This window comes from Sceloporus occidentalis, unplaced genomic scaffold (genome assembly GCF_023333645.1).
Source record: "Sceloporus occidentalis isolate IW3139 unplaced genomic scaffold, rSceOcc1.0.p SCAF_10, whole genome shotgun sequence".
Classification (NCBI taxonomy): Eukaryota; Metazoa; Chordata; class Lepidosauria; order Squamata; family Phrynosomatidae; genus Sceloporus; species Sceloporus occidentalis.
The window spans coordinates 34,770,638-34,796,831 of NW_028316990.1; the positions used below are offsets into that span (position 1 = coordinate 34,770,638).

The following is a 26,194-nucleotide window of genomic DNA, read 5'->3' on the forward strand; positions in this document are numbered from 1 at the left end:
AGTGCCAGAAAGGGAGGCATGATAGGTTATGAATCTTTCTGATGACTAGAAGTAGTCTGCAGTACTCTTTTCCCCAGGAAGAAACACAGAAAGAGAAGCCTTTAAATTAAAGATAGGACTGACATTGTAATGGAGGTGGCCTGAGTTGGTTATGGTATATTTAGGAAGTATTTTGGCAAATAGCAGCAAGAATAAATAAGCTGTAAGGCAACCTTCTCTGATTTTGCCCCCTCCAGATGTGTTGGATTGCTGTTCTTGTCATCCCCAGCCAACAGAAGCAAACATTGCCATATGTTAATGATGGGTTTTGGGGACTAGAGTTCCATTCAGACTTAGAAATGGGAATTGCAGTGCAACAGCATCAAAAGGCCCAGGTATTCCTATCCCTGACTCAGAACCTTAAAAAGTAATCTAGAGCAGTGGTTTGCAATCTTGAGTCTCCAGGGTTTTTTGGACATAAACCCTCGGAAGTGCCAGCCCAGTGATCAGGAATTTGGGGAGTTGTGTTCCAACAACATCTGGAGGCCCAGGATTAGGAACCGTGGCTCTAAGAATGTTGCTTCATTCCTTGCTTCCAGGATAAAAGCTATATTGTGTAATAAATTTGCTGCATTTAATTGACTGAGCTTTACACAAAACGAAGCACATTCAGCATCTTAAGCATTTTGAGCACAATAAAGTTTCAAGACCTTCGACCATATTTCTTCTAGCAGTATTCCCTGATCAGCCCACAGTCTTACTACAGATGCAGAGAAGAGGCATGTACTGGAGATGTTCCACATCTGTAAAGGTTTTGCAACAGACAGCCACAAGGGGTCTCTATAAGCTTGAATGTAATATCTGTATGGATAGAGAATCCTTTGTCTTGGCTTTGTATTAGACAGCCAACTTTTTCAACTGACAGTATACAGTGAGCCCTTCACATTTGCGGGGTTAGAAGCACAGGAACCCTGTGAAAGTGGACAAACCACAAATAAAAACATCTTATTAACCTGAGATAAAACCTCTGTAGGAATCTCTAGGTCCTCAGCATAGGTCTATGGTCCACATCCTCCAGAGGTTGACCATAGAATTGTGTTGGAGAACCTACAGATGCCTAGAGAAGTGTTTTTGCTATGAATCTCTAGGTCTTCCAGAGTGACTCTATGGTCAACTTCCAGCAGAATCACTCTGGAGGACCTAGAGATTCCTAGAGAGAACGTATTAGTCAAATCTGTGAATAATCAAATCTGCAAAAGTCAAAAGCGAATGTGGAGTATTGAATAACAGCTCTGTTTTAGCTGACTGTTGATCCCATTTGGAGATCCTGCCATATATAACATGCACTTACGGAACACTGTGATTTTTCTGGGTGGCAGTGAAGACATGGAGACAAATCCAAGTCATTATGATCTTTCCTAATGTTCTTCAGGCATTGCTTTTCATTTTATCTTACATGTCTGTATGTATTTGAAACTGTAGTGGGAAAGGTAGGTCTTCTCTTTGTGGAATTGTGCAGGGAACTGCCACTTCTTCTGCAATATTGTTGTTGTAAATCTAGTTTCACAGATGTTGTTTTTCTTTCATTCCAAAGAACAGATGCAGTCTGTCCTCTTTTTTTGCCTTTTTTGGAGGGTGGCATCTGTTAACACCTGGTTATATATTTCAGGAGAGCCAATTGGTTAGAGTAGACTCAGTGAAGCGGGACTGTCAAGGTCATTCTTCAAATAACTGGTCCCCAAACAATGCACAATGGGTAATTGTTCTATATTTATGGGCCATCCTACTCATCATGTTTTCCTTGTTTTGCAAGTTTTGTTTTTGCAATGCTCCTCAAAAGGTCCCCACCAAAAAGGGACATGCTGAAAGGGCTGGGCCACTTCAGAATGGAGGCTGTAGAATTGCACCACGGCTGAATGCCTCTTCACTTCCTGGCTGCTTGCCTGGCCTCTCCATATGCGTGGAACGCATGTTGTGTATGTGGAGAGCAATCATACCTCATTTCCAGGCACAAACAGGATTGTGCAACTAATTCTGTGAGTTTCAGCACTGAATTTTCTCAGGCAACAGTCCATTGCACTGTGCTGTTCTGCCTTGCAAAATTATTTTTGACACTAACCTCCCCCAAGCAACAAACAGATTGTAATGTGGGAGTTAGGGTATGTCAGGCATTTGCTAGGACAGCAAAAAGTTAAGTGTAAGCCTGAAATAGCTTTCTGTATCATGTTTTCACCCCATACCTGTATTTGAGGTATATTTGCCTTGACAGGGGCTCTCTTAGATAAAATTAAGGTGTAGATTTTGAAAATGCTTTGCAAAAAACAGTGTCCTGTTGTTGTTGTTGCATGTCTTCAAGTTGTTTCCAACTTATCATGACCTTAAGGCAACCCTATAATGGGGTTTTCCTGGTGAGTTTCTTCAGAGGAGGGTTTCCATTAACATCCTCTGAGCCTGAGAGAATGTGACTTGTCTAGTCACCGAATGGATTTACATGGCTGAGCTGGGATTAGAACTCTGGTCTCCAGAGTCTGACACTCAAACCACTGCATAACACTGGCTCTGTAGTAGGTAGTATGTTTAACTTACGGGGTAGCAGGAGTACCAGGTCCAAATTGTTGCCCAGCCATTAAACTCATAGCTACATAGCCATCTATGCTCTCACCTTAACACAAATGCTCAATGATTCAGTGGTATTGATAACAGGTTTCCCCTGATTGTTTGTGTGGGTCAACTGTCCTTGAGTGGGTCCCAACTTATGACAACCCTGTAGATGAGACATCTCCAAGCCATCCTATCCTCCACTCTTCTGCTCAGGTCCTGTAAATTCAGACCCATGACTTCTCTGATTGAATCTACCCATCTAGCATGCAGTCTTCATCTCTACCTTTTCAAGCATTATTGTCTTTTCTAGTGAGTCATGCCTTCTCATGATGTTGCCAAAGAATGACAACCTCAGTTTTGTCATCTTGGATTCCAGGGAGTATTCAGGTTTGATCTGCACAAGGACCCATTTGTTTGTTTTTTCGGCTGTCCGTGGTATCCTCAGCAGTCTTCTCCAGCTCCATATCTCAAATAAGTTTATTTTCTTTCTGTCAGCGTTCTTCACTGTCCAGCTGCCACTTCCATACATAGTGATGGGGAATACAATGTCTTGAACGATTCTAACTTTAGTACTCAGTTTGTATATCTACACTTTTGGATCTTATCTAGTTCTTTCATGGTTGCCCTTCCCATTCCTAGTCTTCTTCTTGTTTCTTGATTGCAAGCTCTGTTCTTACCAACATTTGATCCAAAATCCCCAGATTACCCCACCACTTTTCTTTTGTCATCATCATTTGGTGTTTTCCCAATCTAGAAGGTTCATGGAATTGCATCATGGAGCTTTAAGCTAAAGAGCTTTAAAGTAAGTGTGCTTCTGTTTGTCATCTCAGCCCTGTTGACCATGTCCAGTACTGGAATGAGGCACCCAAAGAACTTCTCTGAAACTGAATTTGCCCCTCAGGCTTACCTTCTTTGATCTGTACCAGTGATTCCCAAACTTTGGTCCTCCAGATGTTTTGGGCTTCCACTCCCAGAATTCCTGACAGTTGGCCAAGCTGGCTGGAGCTTCTGGGAGTAGAAGTCCAAAACATCTGGAGGACCAAAGTTTGGGAACCACTGATCTATACCATCCTGAACTCCTTGGATGATGGCTGAGCTATAACTGAAACAAGAGTGTGCAAGGTTGTCTCTTTCATTTTATCATGGTTCACCCACCCCAACCCTGTGGCCTGCCGTGTGTCCCAAAATGGAAATCGGGATAATTCCTTAGAGGTACAAAGGCCACAGGCTTTGCGGAAGTCCTGTGGTTCTTAGATCATGCTGTTGGTGGCCTTTTTTCTTGCCTTATATGGCTAGCCTACAGCTGGTTTCCCCTTTACAGTGAAAGTGCAGGTCATATATGGGGCAGAGAGTGCTGTGTTTGTGGAGGGAGGGAGGCCTGCGCACCCGGAAGCAGTGGAGACCAGCGACCTGCAATCAGAGCTGCAAGGCTGAATTGCAACATCTTCTGAAAGGTGTTGCTAGCTCTGCCATAATTCCCTGTGTGTCATTCTTGTTACTCAAAGTGGACCAAAGTACAGCTGACTGACAGTCTTGCCTTTGCAAGACATATATCCCAACCACTTGCTGAGCTGATTTTTTATTTTTAAATTATTGTCCTTACATCACCCTGTACGCTGCTGTAGCAAGAACTTTAGCCACAGTATGGAGACCACCACCCTGAGTCTCTTCTGACTGTAGATAATTGCCAAGGTAAGCTTGCTAGAAAGATAGCTGAGTAGGCCCTAGAGTAAGTCAGGTCTGAGCTCTCACTAGAAGCCAAAGTGGCTAAACTGAGGCTGCCTTATTTTGGACATTTCATCTAACAAGTTTCAAAATCAAGTTAACTGCAAGCCCCAGTTGCTTTTACCAATGGTTGAGACTGACACCAAAGTGATGCTTTTATCACAGTAAAGGCCTGTAGGAGAAGCTGAGGGAAATCATAACACCAGGAGGAGCACGAACTGAGAGAGGAAGAAGGCACATGAAGTCCAGCAGCTCACTTTCAACCTCTTATTCACAGTCAGGTAACTAGGAGCATTAAGCCAGTACCTATCTTATGATGAAATGACAGAATCAGAAAAATGAATTCCAGGTTTGGAGCCAGTGAGGAGTGAGTCCTGGATCACAGCACTCACTATTTACATCTTCCTTTATCCATGGCGAAAGTATGCGCCTAACTGCATGAGGAATAAGGTATGCAAACATACTGGTGGTAATGCTGGATGGAAAGGCAAAGCAGAGAGATAAGGCCAGTAGGCACCTAACCAGGCTTCACGTCAAGCCCCACAAACTGCTGACAGTGAACAGAAGATGTGGACTGGTTAATTATTGATAGTTCTGTGGCCATCACTGTGTTTGTGACAGAATCATAAACTGGGAGCAGTCTGCTGGATCGTAGACTTCAACCATGGCATGAAGGTGAACTATTGGTAACTCAATTACTATGGAAAAGATTAATAAAGAGGATTAGTGTCAAAGCAAAAAGCCAGGACATCTATGTAGACTTGATGCAAGGGGTGAAGTAGTAGTTTTACTCTAAACATCTTGAAAACAAGAATTTGCCTGACCTTTCCACCTGTCACCCCTCCTGCAAACAGTTGATGCATGCACTCATGCTCCAATCCTGCCTTTTCTACCTGGAAAGAGATTTCTTAAAGGTGTGCATGCATACCACATACATATACATACAAAGCAGAAATAGTGTACACTGTGTCATCTCCTTTGCTGGAGAAATTGAATATATGGAGGAATACCAGTCTCACTTCACCACCCACAGGAAAAAGGTGCTTCTGTGCGTGGAGAAAATTTAGTCTGTCAAGAATTCAAGTTAATAAATAATACCCTTAGCACTTTACAGAGCACTTTGAAGCTCTTCACAAAGTGCTAGAAGTAGATTTTTCTTCAGCAACCCACAAATCTTTTGCACCACTCTTCCATACACTGGTGTGCCCATGTTATTGCTGCAACGTAATTTTTAAATTGTTGTAAGCTGCCCTGGGAATGTGTCCAAGGGCATGATATACATCACCTAAACATAAAGAAAATAAAACACCCCTGTGAGCCCAGTCTGCATTGTCTTCCTTCATGTACAGAGATGTATAGCTGAGGCTGACAGAGAAAATGGCTTAATTAAAAGGCCACCCATTGAGTTCATGGTAGTGAGAAGTTTCAGCCTGGGGCTTTCTTCTTCATACTTCATCCTTTTATGTCACCAGTCAGAGTGCCATCACCTTCTCCCAGTTGGGGCCGTTTTTACGTCTCTCTGCCTCTGCCACCAAGGCCACTAAAGTGGCTTTGAGCACCATCTCCAGGTAATACTTAATGGGCCGTCTCTCACACTAAATGCTTTTATCCATTTTGGTAACTGCTAAGGAAATAATTTCCTACCAAATTGCAGACCCCCATCATGGAAACCTACTCTTGAGGCTACAAGCTTGGTGTGGGTTCCTGCTGCACAAAGACAGACACTCAGCAAAGACACAACAGCTGCTAGGAGCTTTGGACAAATCCATCACCAGTGATCAGAGAAAGGGACCTCTAATTTACAAATAAATGTGTTGTTGTTGTTGTTGTTATTGAAGGAGCAGCTTAACTATAGCAACACAATGAGCTGATAACCTAAGACTTTCCTGTAAAAGAGTAAATTTTCATGGATCTGATCTGTTTGTAGACTGGACACTAATAATTGTGAATTTTTGTGTGAGAAATATTAATAGTACTACGTGAGTTTGTACAGGTCAGTGCTACCAGCTTGATAAATGAAGATGAACTGAGCTGTTCTTTGTTGTTGCAGATGTTGTCTGAACAGTTGTCTATATCCCTAGTGAGTTGTGTACCCCAAACCCAGCACCCCAACAGCTTCTTAGATTGCCTTCCGCTAAACCTGGCCTTGGGAACAGGTGCTTTTTCTGCTCCTTTTGTCCACATACTTGTGTGGCTTGGGAAAAAGTTCTGAGATATGGTTTCTCAACAAAATGAAACTTTTTCCCCCCGTTGTGTAACAACAGCCAGCTGTAAAACAAAAAGTGCATGTGGTGCACAAGGCAAAAGTCACATTGCACAACCGGCCTTCCCGCAGCAGCACCATAAAAATGACTTGCAAATAAACATGGAAATTTACTCTAGTGTTTGCACATGTATATCTCTTAGTCTTATCAGAGGTAAAAAGCAAATAGAGTTCACAGGTCTGTGTCAGCTGGCCATTCAGCTTTCATAATGTACACCTTTCATTGTTCCGAAGGATCGCCTTACATGGCGAAATGCAAAAACGGCACGTGGGACTGGCAACAAAGGTGTGGGGAAGGGAAAACAGGTTGTCAAAGGAGCATGGGCAGGATAGGAAGACAGCTTGGAAAAAGTTACTTTTTGGACTATGACTCTCAAATTTTGCCAGACCAGAATGGCTGTTGGATCCTGTAGTCCAAAAAAGCAACAACCCTTTATCCAATCTCTGGGTAGGGGGATGTGTTATGCAAGTTAAATTCATGGGGATGGGGCTTGGAGTTGTATTATTTTCACCAAGTTGTAGATGAGTTATCTGGGTAGTTTGTGGTTTATGACAGACTTAAATTGGAAATTATTCTTTATTCAATGTGCAGTCAAAGGCTTTCATGGTGGGAGAGATATCTTAAGTCACTTTGTTCATTCAACCAAACTCCATCTGTTTCCAGCTTGTAAGTCTTGGAATGATGAGCCTTGAGTAAAGTGATGAAAAGTGTACATTTATCCTCGTTTGTAAGTCTATGGCCTGATACAGACAGACCAAAATAAAGCTGCTTCGAGTCACTTTGGAAGTATGCTGTTTAAATGATACATGCATCCTAAGAGTCCAGAAGCCACACCAAAGCCACGTTCCAGTCCTAGGGACTGGAGTCCAGCTTTGGTGCAGCTTCCAGACTCTTAGGACTCATGCATCATTGAAACACCATACCTCCAAAGTGACCTGAAGCAGCTTTATTTTGGCCTGTTTGTATAGGGCCTATGTACTTCATTTTGTCTCACTTCTCTAACTTTTTGGGGTACCACTTTTGTAGTGTCATGTTCGTTCATAATTAACCTTGCATAATTGCTCATGTTGTTAGGAGTCCAGACTTCAGCGGTTTGGAATTAGTCCCTTAGTATTTGATTCATGTTATTTACTTTGGCTTGGAAAGATTCTGAGCCCTTGCACTGTTCAGATTTCCTAATCTGATAGACAAGCCTTTGGTTAGCAGTTATGGCATGTGCTACCAGTATCAAATGACTGAAATCGCAACTGTGCTTCCTGCCCAAGTTGAGGGCAAAGCAGGCCTTCAAAAGTATGAGGTCACAGCTCTATTTATCTGAGCTATATAAGTCTAACCAGATAACCTGCCTTGCCTGAGAAGTCACAAACTAAGCACAAACTATTTGAACCCATGTGTATGCTAAGCAAAAGCAAGCATGCTGCTAGCTTTCCTAGTTTGTTCACTAAAATGCAGGAGGTCAGGCCACAGTTCTCCATGCCTTGATGCACTGCATGTGTCATAGGGCTATTTGTGAGGAATATTCATAGCCTTCAGATTGTCTGGAATATGGCAGATATCTGTGTAATGTTTCAGAAGTCTGATTTGGCTTCCACAATGTAGTCCATAAAGTTATGAACCATATGTTCCCATGCGAACCTGTGGAAGAGTTGAGAGCTTTTAAAATCTGCATGCTAACTTCTATACATTTTTGCACACACTTCTAATATGCACATTTTTGTGCTGCTTCTCCTACTACAGGAAGCCCCCACTTTTCTGATGGGGGCTAGACAGCAGAGCTCTGTCAGAAAGTGGAACTGGTTGAAAAGTGGAACCCAGATTTCTTTTTTTAAGCTTGCAAATGTATTTTGGCTGCCAAAGGATGTAAATAACACACTATGTGCTGCTTTGAGTCCAAAAGCTAAATCTGCCAGAAATTGACCATAGAATTGTGCTGGAAGATCTACAAACGCCTAGAGAAGTGTTCTCTCTATGAATCTCTAGATCCTCCAGTGTGACTTTTGGTGGAGGTTGACCACAGAGTTGTGATGGAGGACCTAGCAATTCCCAGAGAGAACATATTAACCAAATTCGTGAATAATCAAATCTGCCAAAGTCAAATCTGTAAGTCTGGAAGGCCGACTGTAATTTTCAAGTCTTGAAAAGCAGGGTGTTGAAAAGTGGAGACTTTCTGTATATGCATATTCACAGTTTTTTCTGAATTAAAAAGTTCCCTTTACATTTCTTGGTTGTTGCTGTGTGCCTTTAAGTTGTTTCTGATGTATGGGGACCCTAAGGCGAACCTATCATGGGATTTTCATGGCATGGTTTACCATTGCCATCTTCTGAGGCTGACAAAGTGTGACTTGCCCAAGGTCACTCAGTGGGTTTACATGATCAAGCTTGAATTCGAACCCTGGTCTCCAGTCGTAGTCCAGCACTCAGCCCCTACACCATGCTGGCTCTCCATTATGTTTCAGAAGCTTGTCTTTTAAAACACAGATTGAGATTAATGGCAGCTTTTCATTTTACAAGGAGCGTATCCCATAGCACATTTGGAGACTTATATGCTCATGACGTTATACTTTTTTCCTGAGGTTTTAGTGCCGCCACAAGCCTAAGATTATGCTCTGTTTTAATTTTTATTTTGTTTAATTAGAGCTAGGCTTGACAAGTGCAGTGGACATAAATCTTACCAACAAGCTTAGCTTTGCTCTGTGAGGTTCAGAATGAAATCTGACTGTGTGACTAATTTAACATGGCTGCTCCAAGAGCCTTTGTTCTAAAGTGCAATAAATGGGAGTCCAGACAATGGGTAGATTCAGATGTACATTTCCTTACATATTTTCCAGATCTTGTGAAGTTTTATGTGACCAAGCAGTCCAATAAAAGCTCTTGTGTCACTTCCAAATACTGGGAGATTCACGATAATCTCCCTATATCCTTGGCGCTCTGTGAGGTTCGGTTTACATAATCCTCTTGGATTGTAGGGCGGTGGAAGCCAGCCCAGACAGCCTCCTGATTCATGTCAACACTTACAGTTTCCCAAAGCACTTAGCTATGCTAAAGAGGGTTGGCTCCCATCTTTCTTGGCTCTACAGCTGTCCACCGGCATGTTTCATCCTCTTAGCACCTTGATGCTGTAGCGGCCATGTAGCCACAGCACTGTTTGATGCGCGAGTGGTAGCTGTTCATGGTCTCAGCCAGTAGGAGACAGCCTTCACTGACAAATGAATGACTGAACGACTGCTTCCAGTAGAAAGAAAAAGCCGAAACTCCTCGCTTTATATCTCTAAGGAATTTAGAGGAAAACCCGCATGCTTAGGAAAATAGTGGGTGTTCTCTCTTGTACAGTAAATGGATCAAAATGCATTGTGAAAGGGATTGCTTAGGCAGCATTTACTATGTCGACAGTAGCCATGCCTCAGCATCCAACCCAGAAAGAAGTGTTTGTGCTGATGGGTGTGATCCAAAAGAAGAAAGGGAGAGAGAAAAAAGGTTGTGGATTTGCATGCATTTATGCTTTTAAATAAAATTGCACACATAAAAGGCAGTCTGGAAGTTTGGGGTGTATGCTTTAAGTTGGCTTCTTCTCCTTTCCCCCTTAAAGATTGCGGGTCCCAAAGCGATTTTATCTGATGACAGTCCCAAATCTTAGTCCACATGAATTGTTTTAAAAGTAATTGGGATTGGTTTCATTCATTGAGGGAAAGAAACTTGCTTTTCAAGTACTGAGCGAATGTTGTGCTTCTTAACATCATATATGTCTTTTAGGGTTTGGAAATTTTGATTGAGCTGACTATCTTAGATATTTTGCTCAAGACATTCCAGTAAGTAAATTGGAAATGTAAATTGCAATTTTTGCTAAGTATCAAGGATTCCTGATCTCCTGGGAAATATTTCTACATTAATCCCATTGAAATGAACAGAAAATGCATTCTGACTGTTGTTTTGTTTTGTTTTGTGCAAGAGAACATCCCAGGGATATCATCATTCAAATGTGTGAAGGATACAGGTTTTGGATTTTTTCCTCTTGTATGCTTCAGGTTAGTCTAGTAAATGGTACACATTCTGGAAACACATTGGGAAACATGCTAAATTTCTCCTAAGAGGTGATAGTACTGGTTCTTTGATTCAGAAAGACAGATATGGATGCTCGGCTACACAGATTTCTGGGGCATTGAGCAATGAAGTAGCAAGTACAAATGGCCAGGATGTAGAGTGTGTATTACATTCAAGCTCTCAAGGAAGTGTTCTCACAAAGTTGGTAGGAAGGATTATCACTAATAAACCCTTTAACAGGGTGGAGGGGTTGCATATTGTGTCTACTTGCTATTTCCTGTCTCCTACAGCTGTATATGAAAGCCTTGTGGTTGGAGCTAACACATTGGCCAGGAAATTAGCATCTTATTTTTGTGTGGCTTTGCTAATTTAAGACAATCTTCTTTTCCCCCACTTCTGTTGCTTTGATAATTTTGTAAGCCCCTGGAACAAGGTGAAGTCATGTGTGTGTATGTGTTTCACAAGCTATCAAACATGTGTACATGTGTGTGTGTGTGCATGTAGGTGGATGCTTGACTCTTAAATTGGTGGCCAACCAGCACTGCTGGTGTGCTAGCCGTGGTCCAAGAAGCAGGGATTTTGTAGACCTGAAGACAAGGATGAGAAAGTTCATGAACCTGGTTGTAGCAAAAGCAGATCTATACTCTTGTCTACCTCTTCTATGCTGCTCAGCTGCTTCTGCCCACCTCAATAGGCTACATGCAAAGCTATTTGAAGGCAAAGTGGACATCTGGTTGGGGCAAGGATGGTGGGATGTATTCATATGTGTTTTGACTGTGTGATGCCCACCATCTGAAGAATCAGTTCAGTTGAGATTCTCAGGTTGAACACTCTTCCCAGGAAACTCCTCCCTTGTGTAAAATGTGCCACTAGCTGTACTCATGCCAACCTGCCCAGATACTGATATGATCTTCAGAGATCCATCTCCATTTTCCTATAGTGCCAAAGGAGAAGTGGGTGGTGACCAGGCCTTCATGATGTGCTGTTTTCTTACTCCAGAGATTTTACCTGTCTTTGAGTGCTGTTGTGGTTTTCTAATGTCTTTTTTTGGAAACTGATCATTATCATTAGGCTGACTTGGCACAGAATGTGATTTCTGCATTCTTGGAAAAATACTCAGAACGTTCATTATCTTAAGAAAACTTACAGAATTATTTCTTCTTAAAGTGTGCCTGGTGTATGCTCCTGACGCTTAATGTATCTGTCTCTTTTTCCAGGAAACCTGCAGAAAATGCCAAGGCCTGTGGAAAGAGCACATGAACCTTACCTGTGAACAGTTAGCTGAGAAGGATGACATAAAATATAGAACATCGATGTAAGTAACTTTCAGACAGGATGGGCGATACAAAACTGGTGGGTGGGGATTCCCTTATTTTGCGCTGGAAAATTCCCCTCCAGATAGCACCTGCTAATAATTGCTTTATTTAACTGATTTTGTTTTCAGTGATTGAAACTGTCTTAGTTTCCTCTCCCTCAGACAATGTGCTGCTTATTTTTATTCCATTTTTTTTTGCATGGGGACCTATACCTATACCTGTACCTATGAATTAGCATATCTAACTTGCTGTGAATAGATGTCTCCTTCGCCCTCTTTCTTTTTGGTGATTTGCAAATGGCTGCCCTAAGTGAGCATGGGAGAGTGTGGTGTCACCTCTGAGCCCAGGATTGCAACGAAATGGAAGTCTTAATCACTTCTGCCTTCAAGTTGCATCCAGAATCTGGCAGGCCATGAGTGAGAGGGGCTATGTGCAACTGTAGCACAGGCTTCATGCTGTCTGGGAGCAGTAGCCAGCTGTTCCCAAACACAAAGATTTAAAGAGCACCTCTGAAGACCTGGCACATGTGGTTCCTACACCAGAGGTCTTCATCCTGCTTACTCAGTACCCAGCCTGAAGAGCATCATAGCAGGGCTTCAGTTGCAGACTGAAGAGAATAGGCTGGTTCTTGCAGGAGAAGGTGGTTCTTCAGCATTCCTTCTGAAGAGCAGAGGTTTCGCAAGTGAGATCATGGGTGCTATGCTGCACCTTTCATTCCACCCTGTTGCCACATGGAAAAAAGATGAGTACACCTCTGCGTTTCTTATTAATTGATTTATTAAAAATAAATATATCTGTCTATCAATAACCACAGAGCATCTAAACACCCATATAAAACATTTTGAAAAGGGTCACTGTAGCTTTTGCACAACAGCAATGAAATAGTTTGGTTGGGGACAGAAATATTTGCTTAAATGTCCTCTGAAATAACAAGACTTTATCTTTATACTGTGTTTGAGGAAGGAAAGGGAGAAAAGAAGAGAGGAGAGTTGCTTTGGGTATCATTTTAGCAGAATTTGTTTGCCTTGGGATCTGCTGCTGTGCAGCTGAAATTCCACTTTGTTGTAGACAATAAAACGTCCTGTTTGAGACTGAGGAAGAGGAAGCCCAGCTGGAGTTCAGATCCAGCTTCCTGCTCTGTTTAGAGTTTCCTGTTGGGGAGGATGAGAGGGGCAAGTCTGCAGAAGAGAGCGCCAGCATCAGTTGCACCCTGATTTACTGCCTGCCTTAAATGCAGATACCATGACCAGGAAGGAATTGGCCATGAAGAGGGGGTGCCTTGTGGAAGTTTGCTGTGGCTTATTGACAAATTAAAATACATTGGGTGTAACGTCTATTAAAATCAGAGCCTCGGCAGTGCTTCCAGCCAACTGTTGCCAGTATAAAAACTCCAGGGACTGTTCAACACATTAATTACATCTCGCATTCACAAAAATCATATGTAAAATCTTTAGTTACACAGAAATCTTCTTTAGGTTGGGTCTGCCGATCAGCAGTGAATAAGACTTAACAAATCAGACATTCAATCTTGACATCTCCTTGGGTATGATTTCTTGGGCTGGGTAAGGCTATCTCCTCAGGTAAGGGCTGGGTGAGATTTCTGCTTGAGACTCTTCAGAGCCTCTGCTAGTAAGTTTGTACTAGCCTTCCTTAAGCCAATGCCCTCCTAACAGGTTGGCTCAAACTCCCGTGAGCCTGGTTTAAGCAACACACCTGGGAGTAAACCAAGTTAGGGAAGACTGGTATAAAGAATACAGAGCAGGGTGGCTCAGTAAATTGACTCATGACAAGGCATCCTCCTAACTTCCCGTAGTCCCTACTCATGACAAGGCATCCTCCTAACTTCCCGTAGTCTCTACTCATGACAAGGCATCCTCCTAACTTCCCGTAGTCCCTACTCATGACAAGGCATCCTCCTAACTTCCCGTAGTCCCTACTCATGACAAGGCATCCTCCTAACTTCCCGTAGTCCCTACTCATGACAAGGCATCCTCCTAACTTCCCGTAGTCCCTACTCATGACAAGGCATCCTCCTAACTTCCCGTAGTCCCTACTCATGACAAGGCATCCTCCTAACTTCTCGTAGTCCCTACTCATGACAAGGCATCCTCCTAACTTCCCGTAGTCCCTACTCATGACAAGGCATCCTCCTAACTTCCCATAGTCCCTACTCATGACAAGGCATCCTCCTAACTTCCCGTAGTCTCTACTCATGACAAGGCATCCTCCTAACTTCCCGTAGTCCCTACTCATGACAAGGCATCCTCCTAACTTCCCGTAGTCCCTACTCATGACAAGGCATCCTCCTAACTTCCCGTAGTCCCTACTCATGACAAGGCATCCTCCTAACTTCCCGTAGTCCCTACTCATGACAAGGCATCCTCCTAACTTCCCGTAGTCCCTACTCATGACAAGGCATCCTCCTAACTTCTCGTAGTCCCTATTCATGACAAGGCATCCTCCTAACTTCCCGTAGTCCCTACTCATGACAAGGCATCCTCCTAACTTCTCGTAGTCCCTACTCATGACAAGGCATCCTCCTAACTTCCCGTAGTCCCTACTCATGACAAGGCATCCTCCTAACTTCCCGTAGTCCCTACTCATGACAAAGCATCTTGCTAACTTTCTCCACAATAGATCTCTTAACTTAGATCATACTGCAATATTTTTGTTGCTGTTTCCTTTCTTCTTGCCATAATTGGATTCCAGACAAAGGTTCTGCCATGCCCTTTTACCAGCAATATTTCTTTCTTTTCTTTCTTCTTTGTCTCTAATAAAATCTATTAAGGCACTGTTTATTGGCTAGTGGGAGAACAGCCAGAAAATAGATTGCCATATTCTTTGTAAGAGGTCATTTCATTATTTTGTTCTACTCTAACTGTCTTAGAAACGAAAGGTAAGAAAAGACAGCTACTTGCACCCACCTAGAAATCTAAAAAAGAAAGAGATTTGAGGTGTGAGAGAATCTGTCAGAGAACAAAGAATATTGTTATGGGTTTCATTTCTGTGGTCTGGAGGTGCATAAGTTGCAGCCATCTTGCTGATGGTAAATTAGGCCGGAATCTGCTCACTGCTTGGATAGGAACCTGCGATAATGGATCTGCCTTTAGTTCCAGAGAAAGACACGATAAGAAGACAAATTTGCTGTGTTGTCAGGAGTCTGCACTTGAGAAACTCAAACTCTTCAGAAAATATTCTTGGAATATCGTTCTGTGTTTTGGGAAGGACAAAGAAACCCAAATATAGATGCATGGTTATATAACTAAAACAACATCTATAGCAGTGGGAAGTGATTCAAGGGTTGGTGCGGTGCTTTAACCTGTGTGGGGAAGACTTAAAACAGTTATCAATCTTTAAACATTGGGTCTTCAGCAACTAGATTAGCTGAAAATCTTTTTTGCAACACCTCAGTAACCAAAGTAACCAGCCTTGGCTTTTAAAAGCTGTCAAGTGACAGGCAGAGTCTGTGTTTCCTGCTTCTTTTATTGCCTCCCCTATATATTTTCTGTCTGTCAATGGCCAGAATCCTTGACTTCAAAGGGGAAATTATTGCTAGGTAAAAATCTTCCCTTGCTGCCTCTTTGACTCGCTGGGAAACCAGACCTCAGCCTACAGAATGCTGACCCGCAGTGAACTTTTTCATTTAGTTTGTTTCTATCTCATCAAAAGTTCATCCTATATAAGTAGCAACGAAGGCCTCCTTGGAAACATTGTTGACTTGCAAGAGAAAGAGAATGGATGGGGATATTTGGGAAGACAGTGTGCTATGGAGATGGTTGCTAAAGAACAGGGCTGAAGTGTTTGGAAACTGTCAATGAGAATGTCCATTGCTGGGTCTAGTGCACACCAGTGACCCAAGATCACTGTTCAAAGAATTGTGGTTCTGTTGTTCAAAGAATAAGAACATCCGTTGGACATCATCAAATATGGCAGTCATGTTTGATCTCCCTTATCCAGATTTCCAAAATCTGAAATACTCCCAAATCCACAATTTTCCACATAGGTGGCTGAGGCAGTTACACCTTTGCTTTCCAAATAATTCATTGCACACAAATTTTGTTTCCTGCACAAAATTATTTAAAATATTGCATATAAAATTACTTTCAGGCTGTGTGTCTAAGGAGTATATGAAACATAAATGATTTTCATGTGTAGACTCGAGTCTCATCTCCAAGATACCTCATTATGTAAAAGCAAATACTCCAAAATCTGGGGGGGAGGAATCAAAAATCCAAAACTTCTGGTCCAAAGCATTTCAGATAAGGGAGACTCAACTTGTTTTACTATAAACTGATGTGTAATACTTTGGGCAGTCACCTGGTTGAAGCAGTGTTACCTGATGGCTCTAAAGGATCTGAGTCAATGACCATGTCTACTCAGAAGTAAGCCACAGTGAGTTGAATGGAGCTTAAGTCTGCAGCCTCAATCTGCAGAATTGGCACATGGCAGCTCTCCCTCCTACATGAGAGAGAAATGCTGGGGTAGGAATTGTGTAGCCCCTCCAGATGTTGTTGGACTGCAGCCCCAAGCACTTCGTATGTTGACAGCACTGGCTGGGACTGGTTATGTAGAGCTCTGCGATTCCCATCCCTAGTGAAGAAGGAAAGCTGTTTCTCTGAGATGCTTCTCAGCTTTTTGGGGGGTGGGGTGTACTTTATATCAATAAAGGAACACTAATTAAAAATAATTAATTGTGGTTAAAATCAATTAAAAGTTTAAATTGACTTTAACAAAGTTGCAGCAGCCCTTAATTAATGCATTAAAATTACTTCTTTAATTTATTACTCTTTATTAAAGTCATTCATTTTCCCAGCTCAGAGGGTGCTGTTTGTTGTTGCCTCCTCCTTCTTTGAGTAGTCTGTTATAGACTACTCTAACCAGTGTGGCATGTATATGCTGGTTCTTCTTTTCCTCCTCTCCCACTACAGCTCCTCACAATTGCAGGGCTGTTGTGAGTTATCCCATGGGTAGAAATCAACATTGGTTTAGGACAAGGGAAGGGGAGAGAGGACTTGTGGGGCCCCACATCATGATGTTAGACTTCAGCTTCTGCAAACCCACCCAGCATGGCAAGTGGTCAGGGATGATGAAAGTTGGAGTCTAGCATCTTCTGGAAGTTGACAGATATTTGTCTAGAAGATACTACTACCAGGGGAGAGAAGAAGTCATTTCCAGCTTATGGCAACCCTAAGGCAAACCTATCACAGGGTTTTCTTGGGAAGTTTCTTCATAAAGGGGTTGCCTTTGCCTTCCTCTGAGGCTGATAAAGCAGTTAATATATCACCTAGTACTGTCTACTCCATTTGTTAGCTTCTGTCCAGTGACTGAAGTCAAAGTCTACCTGAGTTCTCCCAAACTGCAAGTTTGACTTCAGAAAGTCAAACTGTGATCATATACATGTGCATGCACACCCCCCCCATTTTTTTTGATGTTTTTCAACCCTGGCTCCAGGTGGACATTTACCCTTACCCTTTTCCCAATTGCCTGTTTCAGAGAGGAGAAGATGACAGCGGCCCGTATTAGGAAATGCCACAAGTGCGCGACCGGTTTGATCAAATCTGAAGGTTGCAATCGTATGTCGTGCCGCTGTGGCGCCCAGATGTGCTACCTCTGCCGAGCTGCCATTAACGGGTATGACCACTTCTGCCAACACCCCCGATCCCCAGGAGCCCCTTGCCAAGATTGTGCAAAATGTTCCCTTTGGACAGACCCTACGGTAAGTACCTTGAATACACACATTTCAGTTTTACCCTAATTTGATCATCTGTTCTTTGATGCAGCTTCTATACTACAAATGGCATGATACTGGACTATCTAGAGGCATGTTTAAGTGACAGTCTTAACTTGTTATGGAGATGTATAAAAAGCGTGGAAAGCTGGCAGTTTTAAGACCTAACCCCAATATCTGTCTTTAGTTTATTTTGTTGGATTTATATCCTGCCTTTCTCCCAAAATGGGATTCAAGGCGGCTTAACTAAATTAATCAGGTAAAATTTGAATAAACTCGCATATCATCAAGTATTAGTACTGTATTTGGCATCTTCTTTAAGATAAGGAGGCAAGTGAGAGAGCTTGCAGTTTAGGAAGCAAAACTCACAATTCATTGTTGTAAGGCCATATTTAACACATTTCCCTTTCCTTTTCTAATACCATATCAGCCTCAGAAAAGCCTCCATATATGTCAGCCTCCCCAGCTAAAATTGGCATTTGCCAACTATTTGGTTAAACCATTGAGTTGTTGAATTTTAGGGTGCTCTTTCCACCTTTGTTTGCCTGGCAGAGAATTTTGCTGCATGTATATTGTTCACAGGGAGAACTAGCCAGATCTGTTGGAACTTTCTAGCTAAGAGAATTCCTTTTGTACTCACAGAAGGGCTATTTCTGATTTAGTTGAAAAATACCTTGTCATAGCCACAGAACGCCATGTTGGACAACTGACCCAGTAGCAGAGAAGCTCTCCGTGTTCTGCAAACTCTCAAGACCTCTTTATAGATCATTAGTTTGTATATAGCACAGCCTGCATCTGTCTTACTCACCATGTTTCTGATGTTTGTAAGTCAACTCTCTATAAATAGCTCTGTTGTGTCTTCTGCTTCCTTGTGGAAGAATGCAAGGAACAGCGCTAATAAATCTTTTCCACACACACCTCTTGCATCCCAGCCGCTATTGCTCCACAGAAATAGAAAATGTGTACCCTTCTAGAATTATGTGTTGCTGGGGAAGTGGGTAGTAGCCATCCAGTTTATTTTATAGAGATGTGGCTGTCATTTAGGAAATTGCCTTATACTGAAACAAATAATTAATCGGTCTAGTCCAGTACTGTCACCTCGGCCAATAGTTCTCTGAGGTTTTAGGCAGGATTCTCTCTTAGCCCTTACCTAGGAAGTCCTTGCATTCCTTTGCATTCTTCAATATAAGCATTAACTCAGCCTGACCCTGATTAACTCCCAAAAGCAGCTGAATTCAAGTGTGTCCAAGCTGGTGATATTTCTTGAGCTGCTCAGTCAAGAGAACCCAAATCAGCTCCCAGTGGATCCCCAGCTCCACAGAATCCAGTTGAAAAACTGCTGTGCTAAAGCTCTCATTGATTATATTCATTTAATCTCTGCCCTTCTGTAAAGTTGACTTGGGGAGCTACAGCATTATAGTTGCAGACATATTAGAATGTATTCTTTAGGTGCCTTACTCTTTAGGAATTTGACCGAATGTCTGTCTTTTGCTGCTCATTGGCCAACAGTGGAGACTACTGTGTATATCATGTGGTTCTCACTTGTACGTGTGTTTGGAGTGTAGAAAAACATGCTGTGTAGAAACTGGGAGTCTCTTGGCTATCACTAGCATGTGATGTAATGGTGGTGAATGGGAGGAAAAGCTTCCTGAGGATGGGGAGAAGGTAAAAGCACATGGTTGGACTCTTCCTTGAGTGCCTTATTTGCACATGTGTTTCTTTGGAGAATCTTCAGCTCACAAACCGTGCTGCGATGTTCCCGGTTGGATTTACTGCAGTGTCATTTGCATCTGGAGATGATGCATCTAGAGATGATGAAAGGATGATGAAAGGACAAAAACAACCTTTGGTTCCTTTATCCACCATGTTCTACCTCCAGCCTTTTAGTTCACCCAATCCTGTTTCCATGTTGGTTGTTCAGTGATGAACAAGCTGCCAATCTCTGTCTCTTGGTTGGGAACCAATGCCTCTGTATCAGATCATCTTGCCCTTTTATTTGTGATTTTATCCCCATCTTTTTGCTTGCTGTCTCCATTCCATCCCTGCATCTGCTTTACTTTCAGTTTTCTGCTGCATTGAAGGCAGTCAACTAAAATGCCTATTTCCTATTGTTACTTGAGCATTCTCATCTAAGCTGGGAATGATTTAAAATGAATGCTTCTACTGAGCATCCCTGTCTTATGAAATCATTTTCAGAGCTTATTGGGAACGGCTGTGCCCACGTGTGGATGGAAAAGGAAGCCCTTTCTGTTGTTATACACACACACACACACACCCGTGCGTGCACACACACACACACACTGCATTACAGATGGAGAAACCAGCTCTTATAACTCTTTGTAAATGCAAAAAAACCCCCACAACCTCAATCTTTCCATCCTGAATAATTAGCCAGTTTCTTGCTCAGTGAAGACACAAGGTTGCAGCACCGTGATGAAGAAGAAGAAGAAGAAGAAGAAAAATCACCTTATAAAAATATTTTGCAATAGTATTTTTTGCTAAAGAGAGAGGTTGGAAGTGCTGCTTTTTGGGACTACAGCCCCCAGAAACCAACAACCATGTTGGCTGAGGAATTTGAGGAGTTGTAGTCTGTAAAGTTACTTTTTCCAAGTGTTGCAGAAATGCACCATTGTCTCAGATAGGTATGATGAAAATCTCTGTCTTGGGCAGACTCAACGAGAGGAAGCTGGGAGAAAGGAAGAAAAATGTGACGTGTGCCTTCAAGTTGTTTCTGATTTATGCGGACCCTAAGATGAATCTGTGGGGGGTTTTTGACAAGATTTGCCTTTGCCTTCCTCTGTGGCTGAGAAGGTCGTCCAGTGGGTTTCCATGGCCAAGCGGGGCTTCGAACCCAGGTCTCCAGAGTCCAATCCAGCACTCAAGCCACTACGCCACACTGGCTCTCTTTCCTCTTTTAGTCACTCACAAACCCAATTAAAAGGTCACATCTGGGGCAAATCATGTATTCTTTATGATCTGTCGGGAGTGCTTTGATTGTGTATTCCTATGTGGCAGGCGAGTTGGACAGAATAGCTCTTGTGGTCTCTTCCAACTCTGTGATTCTACTGTATTTTAAAACTTAGTTATATAAATAAATGAAGTATGTGTTTTGCATTGTAAGTAGCTTTAGGATGACAGCTGCCTTGAAAATGGAGGGGAAATGCACTGAATCAATACATTTTATTGGCCTGAAGTACTTGTTATAAGCAATTGCTCTGTCCAGGTTCAAAGACTCTATAGCATTATTATTATTATTATTATTATTATTATTATTATTATTATTATTTCTTACCTGCCTCTCTCCATGGATTGAGGCAGGGGACAACAACAAACAGATAAACTAAGTCAGTTAAATACACATCAGTTAAAAAAGACATCAATTTAAAATGACAAACAACATATACACATATTAAAACGATCCACATTTAAAATTCACAGTTTAAAAATCATCCGAGACTGGTCTTGAGTGCTGTTTTAAGTGCGGACAGTGTATTCAGTTGTTGAATCTCTTCTGCTGGGGAAAATAAGCAGGACAATGGCATTCCCATCACACCTTGCTTGTGGGCTTCCCAAAGGCCTCCAGTTGCATACAGCCATCCTGCAATTGCTTCCTAGGTAGCCCACTTTGGCTTTGCATCTGTGTGCTTAGTAGCCTTCCTTTGCCGGAAGTAAATGGGGAAGTAAATCCAAAGCTGCAAAACAATTGTTCATCTAAGAATGACAGGGAGCAAATTAGAATCTCCTGTCACCATATATAAGGATAGGGTTTTCACCTTTTGGGGATGGAAATGGGCTAGAGAAAAACCTCTTATCATCTTTGGGGCCAGGAGATGGGACTGGAAAAGTGTTAATTAAAATGGCTGGCTGCTCTGCCTTTCTCTGACAGACTTGACACATCAAAAGGCTTCCTGCTCTATGGATCTTTCAAACTCGGAAACAGAAGTGCTTTCTAGTCTGCAAGTGCCAGCTGTCTTCACTAAGGAGGCTTTAATTTTAAAGAAATCCAAACCAGTGGTATATCCCCATTACTAAACTTTCTCTTAATTCCTAATGCACAAAGCGTCTAAAAAATATGAGCAAACCCAGTTCATTTTACAGGACCTAAAACCTAAAAATCCTACCCCCGTTCTCAAGGAAGGAGAGAGAAAGCAAAGACCTATCATCTAGTCTGTTTTAAAGATATCAGAATGGAAAGAACAGGCAACAGCATATGCTGAAACTCTTGAATTGAGTCTGTGATGGATGTTGAAAGCCACTACCCCTAATGATGTTAACTCCAGTGGTATATAAGTGCTGTCTATTTTTATTTTATGCTATTTCGGGCATTCTTTTTCTAACCAAGGAGTTCTAATAATTGCTTTCTAACAACGAAAGCAATAAATCGATACAATTAAAAATATAAATAGTAATGGGGAAATGTACAACTTATTTAAACATTGATAGCACCTTGCCTGTTGTTAAGTCAGCTTGCCTCTGCCTATTAATCTAAGGAATATTTATAAGCCTGTTGTGGCATGAGAGGCAGCCTTCACATACACTGCATTGTGTAAAAAGGTGGGTTTTAGTATCATAAGGGCTAACCCCCTCCCTTTATTTTGATTTCCCAGCAAGGGCTTGTTATGTTACCTTTTCAGGGTGGCTTACAGACTGCTGTTGGAAAATCAAAACATGTGAATGGACATGGTGAAGTTTACTTAACTTGTGAGACCTCCCCACCCTCCCTGTTTTCAACTATAGTCTACTGTAAATTCTACTTTTTAAAATCTTGCCCAGGATGAATGAATCTTGCAACCTTCCAGCTGCTTCCTGTGAGCTTTTCTAACTATTCTGGAGCACCTATTACATGGGAAAACATAATTCATGCGCCAGGAGATCCAAGATGCAGCTGATGATTCCTGCAGTTGTGTCAATTACTTTTTCCAGCAGCTACCAATATTGTGGGACATTACCGCTATTTCCCAGGATGGAAACACACATCATGCTTTCAGTTTTGTGTGTACATGGTCTCCATAGGAACACATAAAGTTGTATACATTGCTATCAGACGCAGAATCCAACTTGACACTCTCAAAGACCAACCAACCAACCAACCAAGGACATTTCTCATCCTTAGTGTTCTGAAGATATACTTAAGATTTAAATCTCAGAACCTGACAGTATTGCTAAATAAGTTTCCTTTTGCTTTGGAGCAGAGCTTTGGTACCATATACAATGCTCTGCTGTATCTACTAGTAATATCAGAGCAATTTATGCCAAATATTTGTTTTTAAAAAAACAGTATTATACACATTGAGCAAAAGCATGCAAGTCTATGCATTGGTCTTCACTGTAGCTGCAAGATCGTGACAACTAGATATTTGCGTGTGTAATTGTTTTTAAAGTTGATTGATTAATCTTAATTAATTAAAAACTGTCTGTAGCCTTCAGTACTTAGTCACCAAGTAGCAGGCATCCCTAACCTTCCTGAGAGAGAAAACTGGTGGCAGGCTGTGGACGTTTTTCTACAGGGACTGGCAGATGAATTTTCTGTTTCCTTTTATGAAACCTCAAACTGTCTTCGGACAGCTCAAAAAATGGGAAAGTGCTCCTTACTTTTTCCTCCTTGTTGAAAGAGTGGAGTAAGCAGAGGAAAGGGCTGAATGAGCAAATGAAGGAGTGCTGCTGCGGAAGGAAATTAAATAGAGAGAAAGACTGAACAGTAACTGTGATGGATGGATAAAGAGTAAGATGAATGAGAAATCAGAAGTGAAGTTTAGAAGAGAAGAGAGAGGGAGCATTGGGAAAAGAGAACTGGTGCAGTGCGGGGACTAAGGGTTTTCTCAGCCAAGTGAAGTCAAGGATGTCTGCTAAGTTACATGGTACATGTCTTCTGCAAGCATCAGATTTATCTTTGGTGTGGAGTTTTAACCATTTAACCAAACGTTGTGTGCATGTGTGTGATCCTAATTATGTTTACCCATATCCATATGAATGCTTGTTCAAGAAGGGACTTCTTACACAGGAGGAGAACATTGCTTTGTGTGAACCAGCCTAGAGTCATGTTAGTGGCGGTTTCTGGTCTGGAAGAAGAAAGCTTCAGTAATATGATATCATTGAGTAACCGTTTATGTACATCCTTGACAAGCGGAAACATTGGTGTTTAACTTTGCCCGGTATACATGACATGAATTAATATTGCCATATGTGCATTTGCTTTGCATTCTTGTCTCTTGGCCATCCCAGAGGAGTTCCAGTTCTTCTTTAAATTATGCAAATCCGCATTATGCATTAATCGCGTGCCAAAATGTTAATCTCAAGCTAGTGGTTTGCTGAGTGGGAAAGTATGCATTGAAAACTGACACGTTGTTAGCAGCAGTCGAAGCTATCTGGCCTTGGTCCGAAAACATCTGGTGGGAAGCTGAGCCACTTCCAGAATGAATCACTTTAAAAGGACTAGCTGGAATGTGAGTGTGTGCATGTATGTTGAGATGGGTGTTGCATTGATCCTAGTAGTGACAATAATTAATACTGAATCTAATCACTTGGTCTTTTTTCCAACTTGAAGCAATTGCTAGGGAGGATGCTTCTGGATCACATTGCATGTTAAACATTTGCACTGTTGGTGGGACGACCTACCAGCAAAAAGATGCGTCTTCCAAAACCACAGGCTTCGGGGGGGAGGAAAAGCATGCGCAACAGCTGGAACTGGAGAGTCTCCCAAGTGTAGCTTTCATGTTAAATTAACAGAGGGGCCTCTACTTACTCTCCATATGCACCTGGCTCCCAGCCCAACCTGCCGAGTCCCAAGTGGTTTCTGGTGCTCTGAATTCATGATAAGAGCTCAGAGAAATCTCCCTTTTTGGACCAAAGGTCTCAGGATTCCACAGACAACACAGCTGTAGTCTAAAATAGGAACTTTTTCTAAGCTCTAGACTCCATGGGTCATCTTCTGTCTGCTGCTACTTAGTCTGGTCAGGTGTTTAGACTACTCCAAAGAGCTGCTTGTCTCATATATGATGGGGCCCTTTTCCCAAAGTGTTTTGAGACTGGCAGGAAAGTTTTCAAGATGTAGGCTTAGAATGCTGGACTAAGATGGGCTAGTAAGATGTTCCAGTGGGGCTGCTCCTGAGGTTCTTATCCCAACCTCATCTGAAGGAGAAAGGAGCTCTGATCCTCCCTCCTCTGTCGTGTGGTGGTTGGTGGCATGGAGACGAGTGACCCGTCTCCTTTGCTATTTGCCAATGCTGGAACTGAATTTCATTGCTGACTCAGAAAAGAAATGGGATTGAGGGCACCAGCCAAGCCACACTGAATCTCCAAACTTTCTCCCACCCTCCATCCTTCCCAGCAAGCTCCTAAGTCATTCTCTTCAGGAAAAAAGCACAGGAAGGTTTGGCAGAGAGTCTAGATCTGCTGGGCTTTACCAGCTCCAAATTGGGAAGCTGGCAGGCTTTTCACATCCGTATGTGTGCTTACTGCAAAGACAGCATATTTCATAGGAGTGTCCCAGAGCATTCTCCAAATCCAGACCATTTTCCACTTTGGAGAGGGAGTGGGGGGGAAGCTACAGGAAGACGTTAAAAGGGGGCAAATGAAAACAAGATGTTCTAAGCCACCTCATGCCTTCCCTGCTCTGGATACTTTCCGCCTAGCTCTGCAGCTTACATCAGTCTCTTCTCCTGCCTGCCTCCTTCCATATACTGTATACTGTATGTGGTTGGCCCTGCATTCAAAATAAATTAATGAGAATATATAACTTTGTACATATCCCATATCTCCAGGATGGAGGTTATCAGAGTCCTATGAAAAGGGGAATGTGGAAGAATGCAAGAAAGAAAATAGAAGGGAAGCAGAACCAGGTTTGTTGGGATCTGTAGTGTAGGCAGGTAAACAGAAGTAGGCACAGCATGACACAAACTGTGGCCTTGCCCAGTTCTGTGTTGCACACAAACATTACCTGGGTATACACACAACCTTTCTTTCAGCATCATATCTGACCTGTGCTTTCTGGGCCTGAAGTACAGGTTGAGTCTTCCTTATCAAAAATGTTTGCATCTGGAGGTGTTTCGGATTTTGGAATTTTTCAGATTTTAGAATATTTGTGTATACACAATGAGATATCTTGGAGATGGAACCCAAGTCTGAAGATGAAATTCATTTATGTTTAATACACCCCTTATACACATAGCCTGAAGGTAATTTTATACACAATATCTTAATAGTTTTGTGCATGGAACAAAATTTGTATACACTGAACCACCGGAAAGTAAAGGTGTCACTATTCCAGCCACCCATGTGGAGAAGTTTGGAATATTTGGGAATTCTTGATAAGGGAGACTCAACCTGTGTTCCAAACATTGTCCTTCATCCATAAGGTCTATAGATATCTTCTAATTATAGCACACCGATACATATGACACACCAATTTGTATGCCGAAGATTTATTTTGTTGGGAAGAGAGATGTTCCCATGTGCTATTTGGATAAATTACCATTCTGGGGAAAAGGTAGCAATATATATATATAAAACCTTCTACTGGGATTTACTTATGTATTGACTTACCA

General features: G+C 42.1%; 1 protein-coding gene across 2 annotated transcripts in view; it reads left to right on the forward strand.

Annotated features, from left to right (window-relative positions):
* The window catches only part of RNF216 (ring finger protein 216), a 73,120-nt gene that overhangs the window by 38,755 nt on the left and 8,171 nt on the right, over positions 1 to 26,194 (forward strand). For both annotated transcript variants that reach the window (XM_089540833.1, XM_089540835.1), the window contains exons 14-15: positions 11,825 to 11,922; positions 17,417 to 17,639. In XM_089540833.1, the coding sequence (XP_089396959.1) occupies positions 11,825 to 11,922; positions 17,417 to 17,639 (321 nt within the window). The remainder of the gene's footprint in view (positions 1 to 11,824; positions 11,923 to 17,416; positions 17,640 to 26,194) is intronic.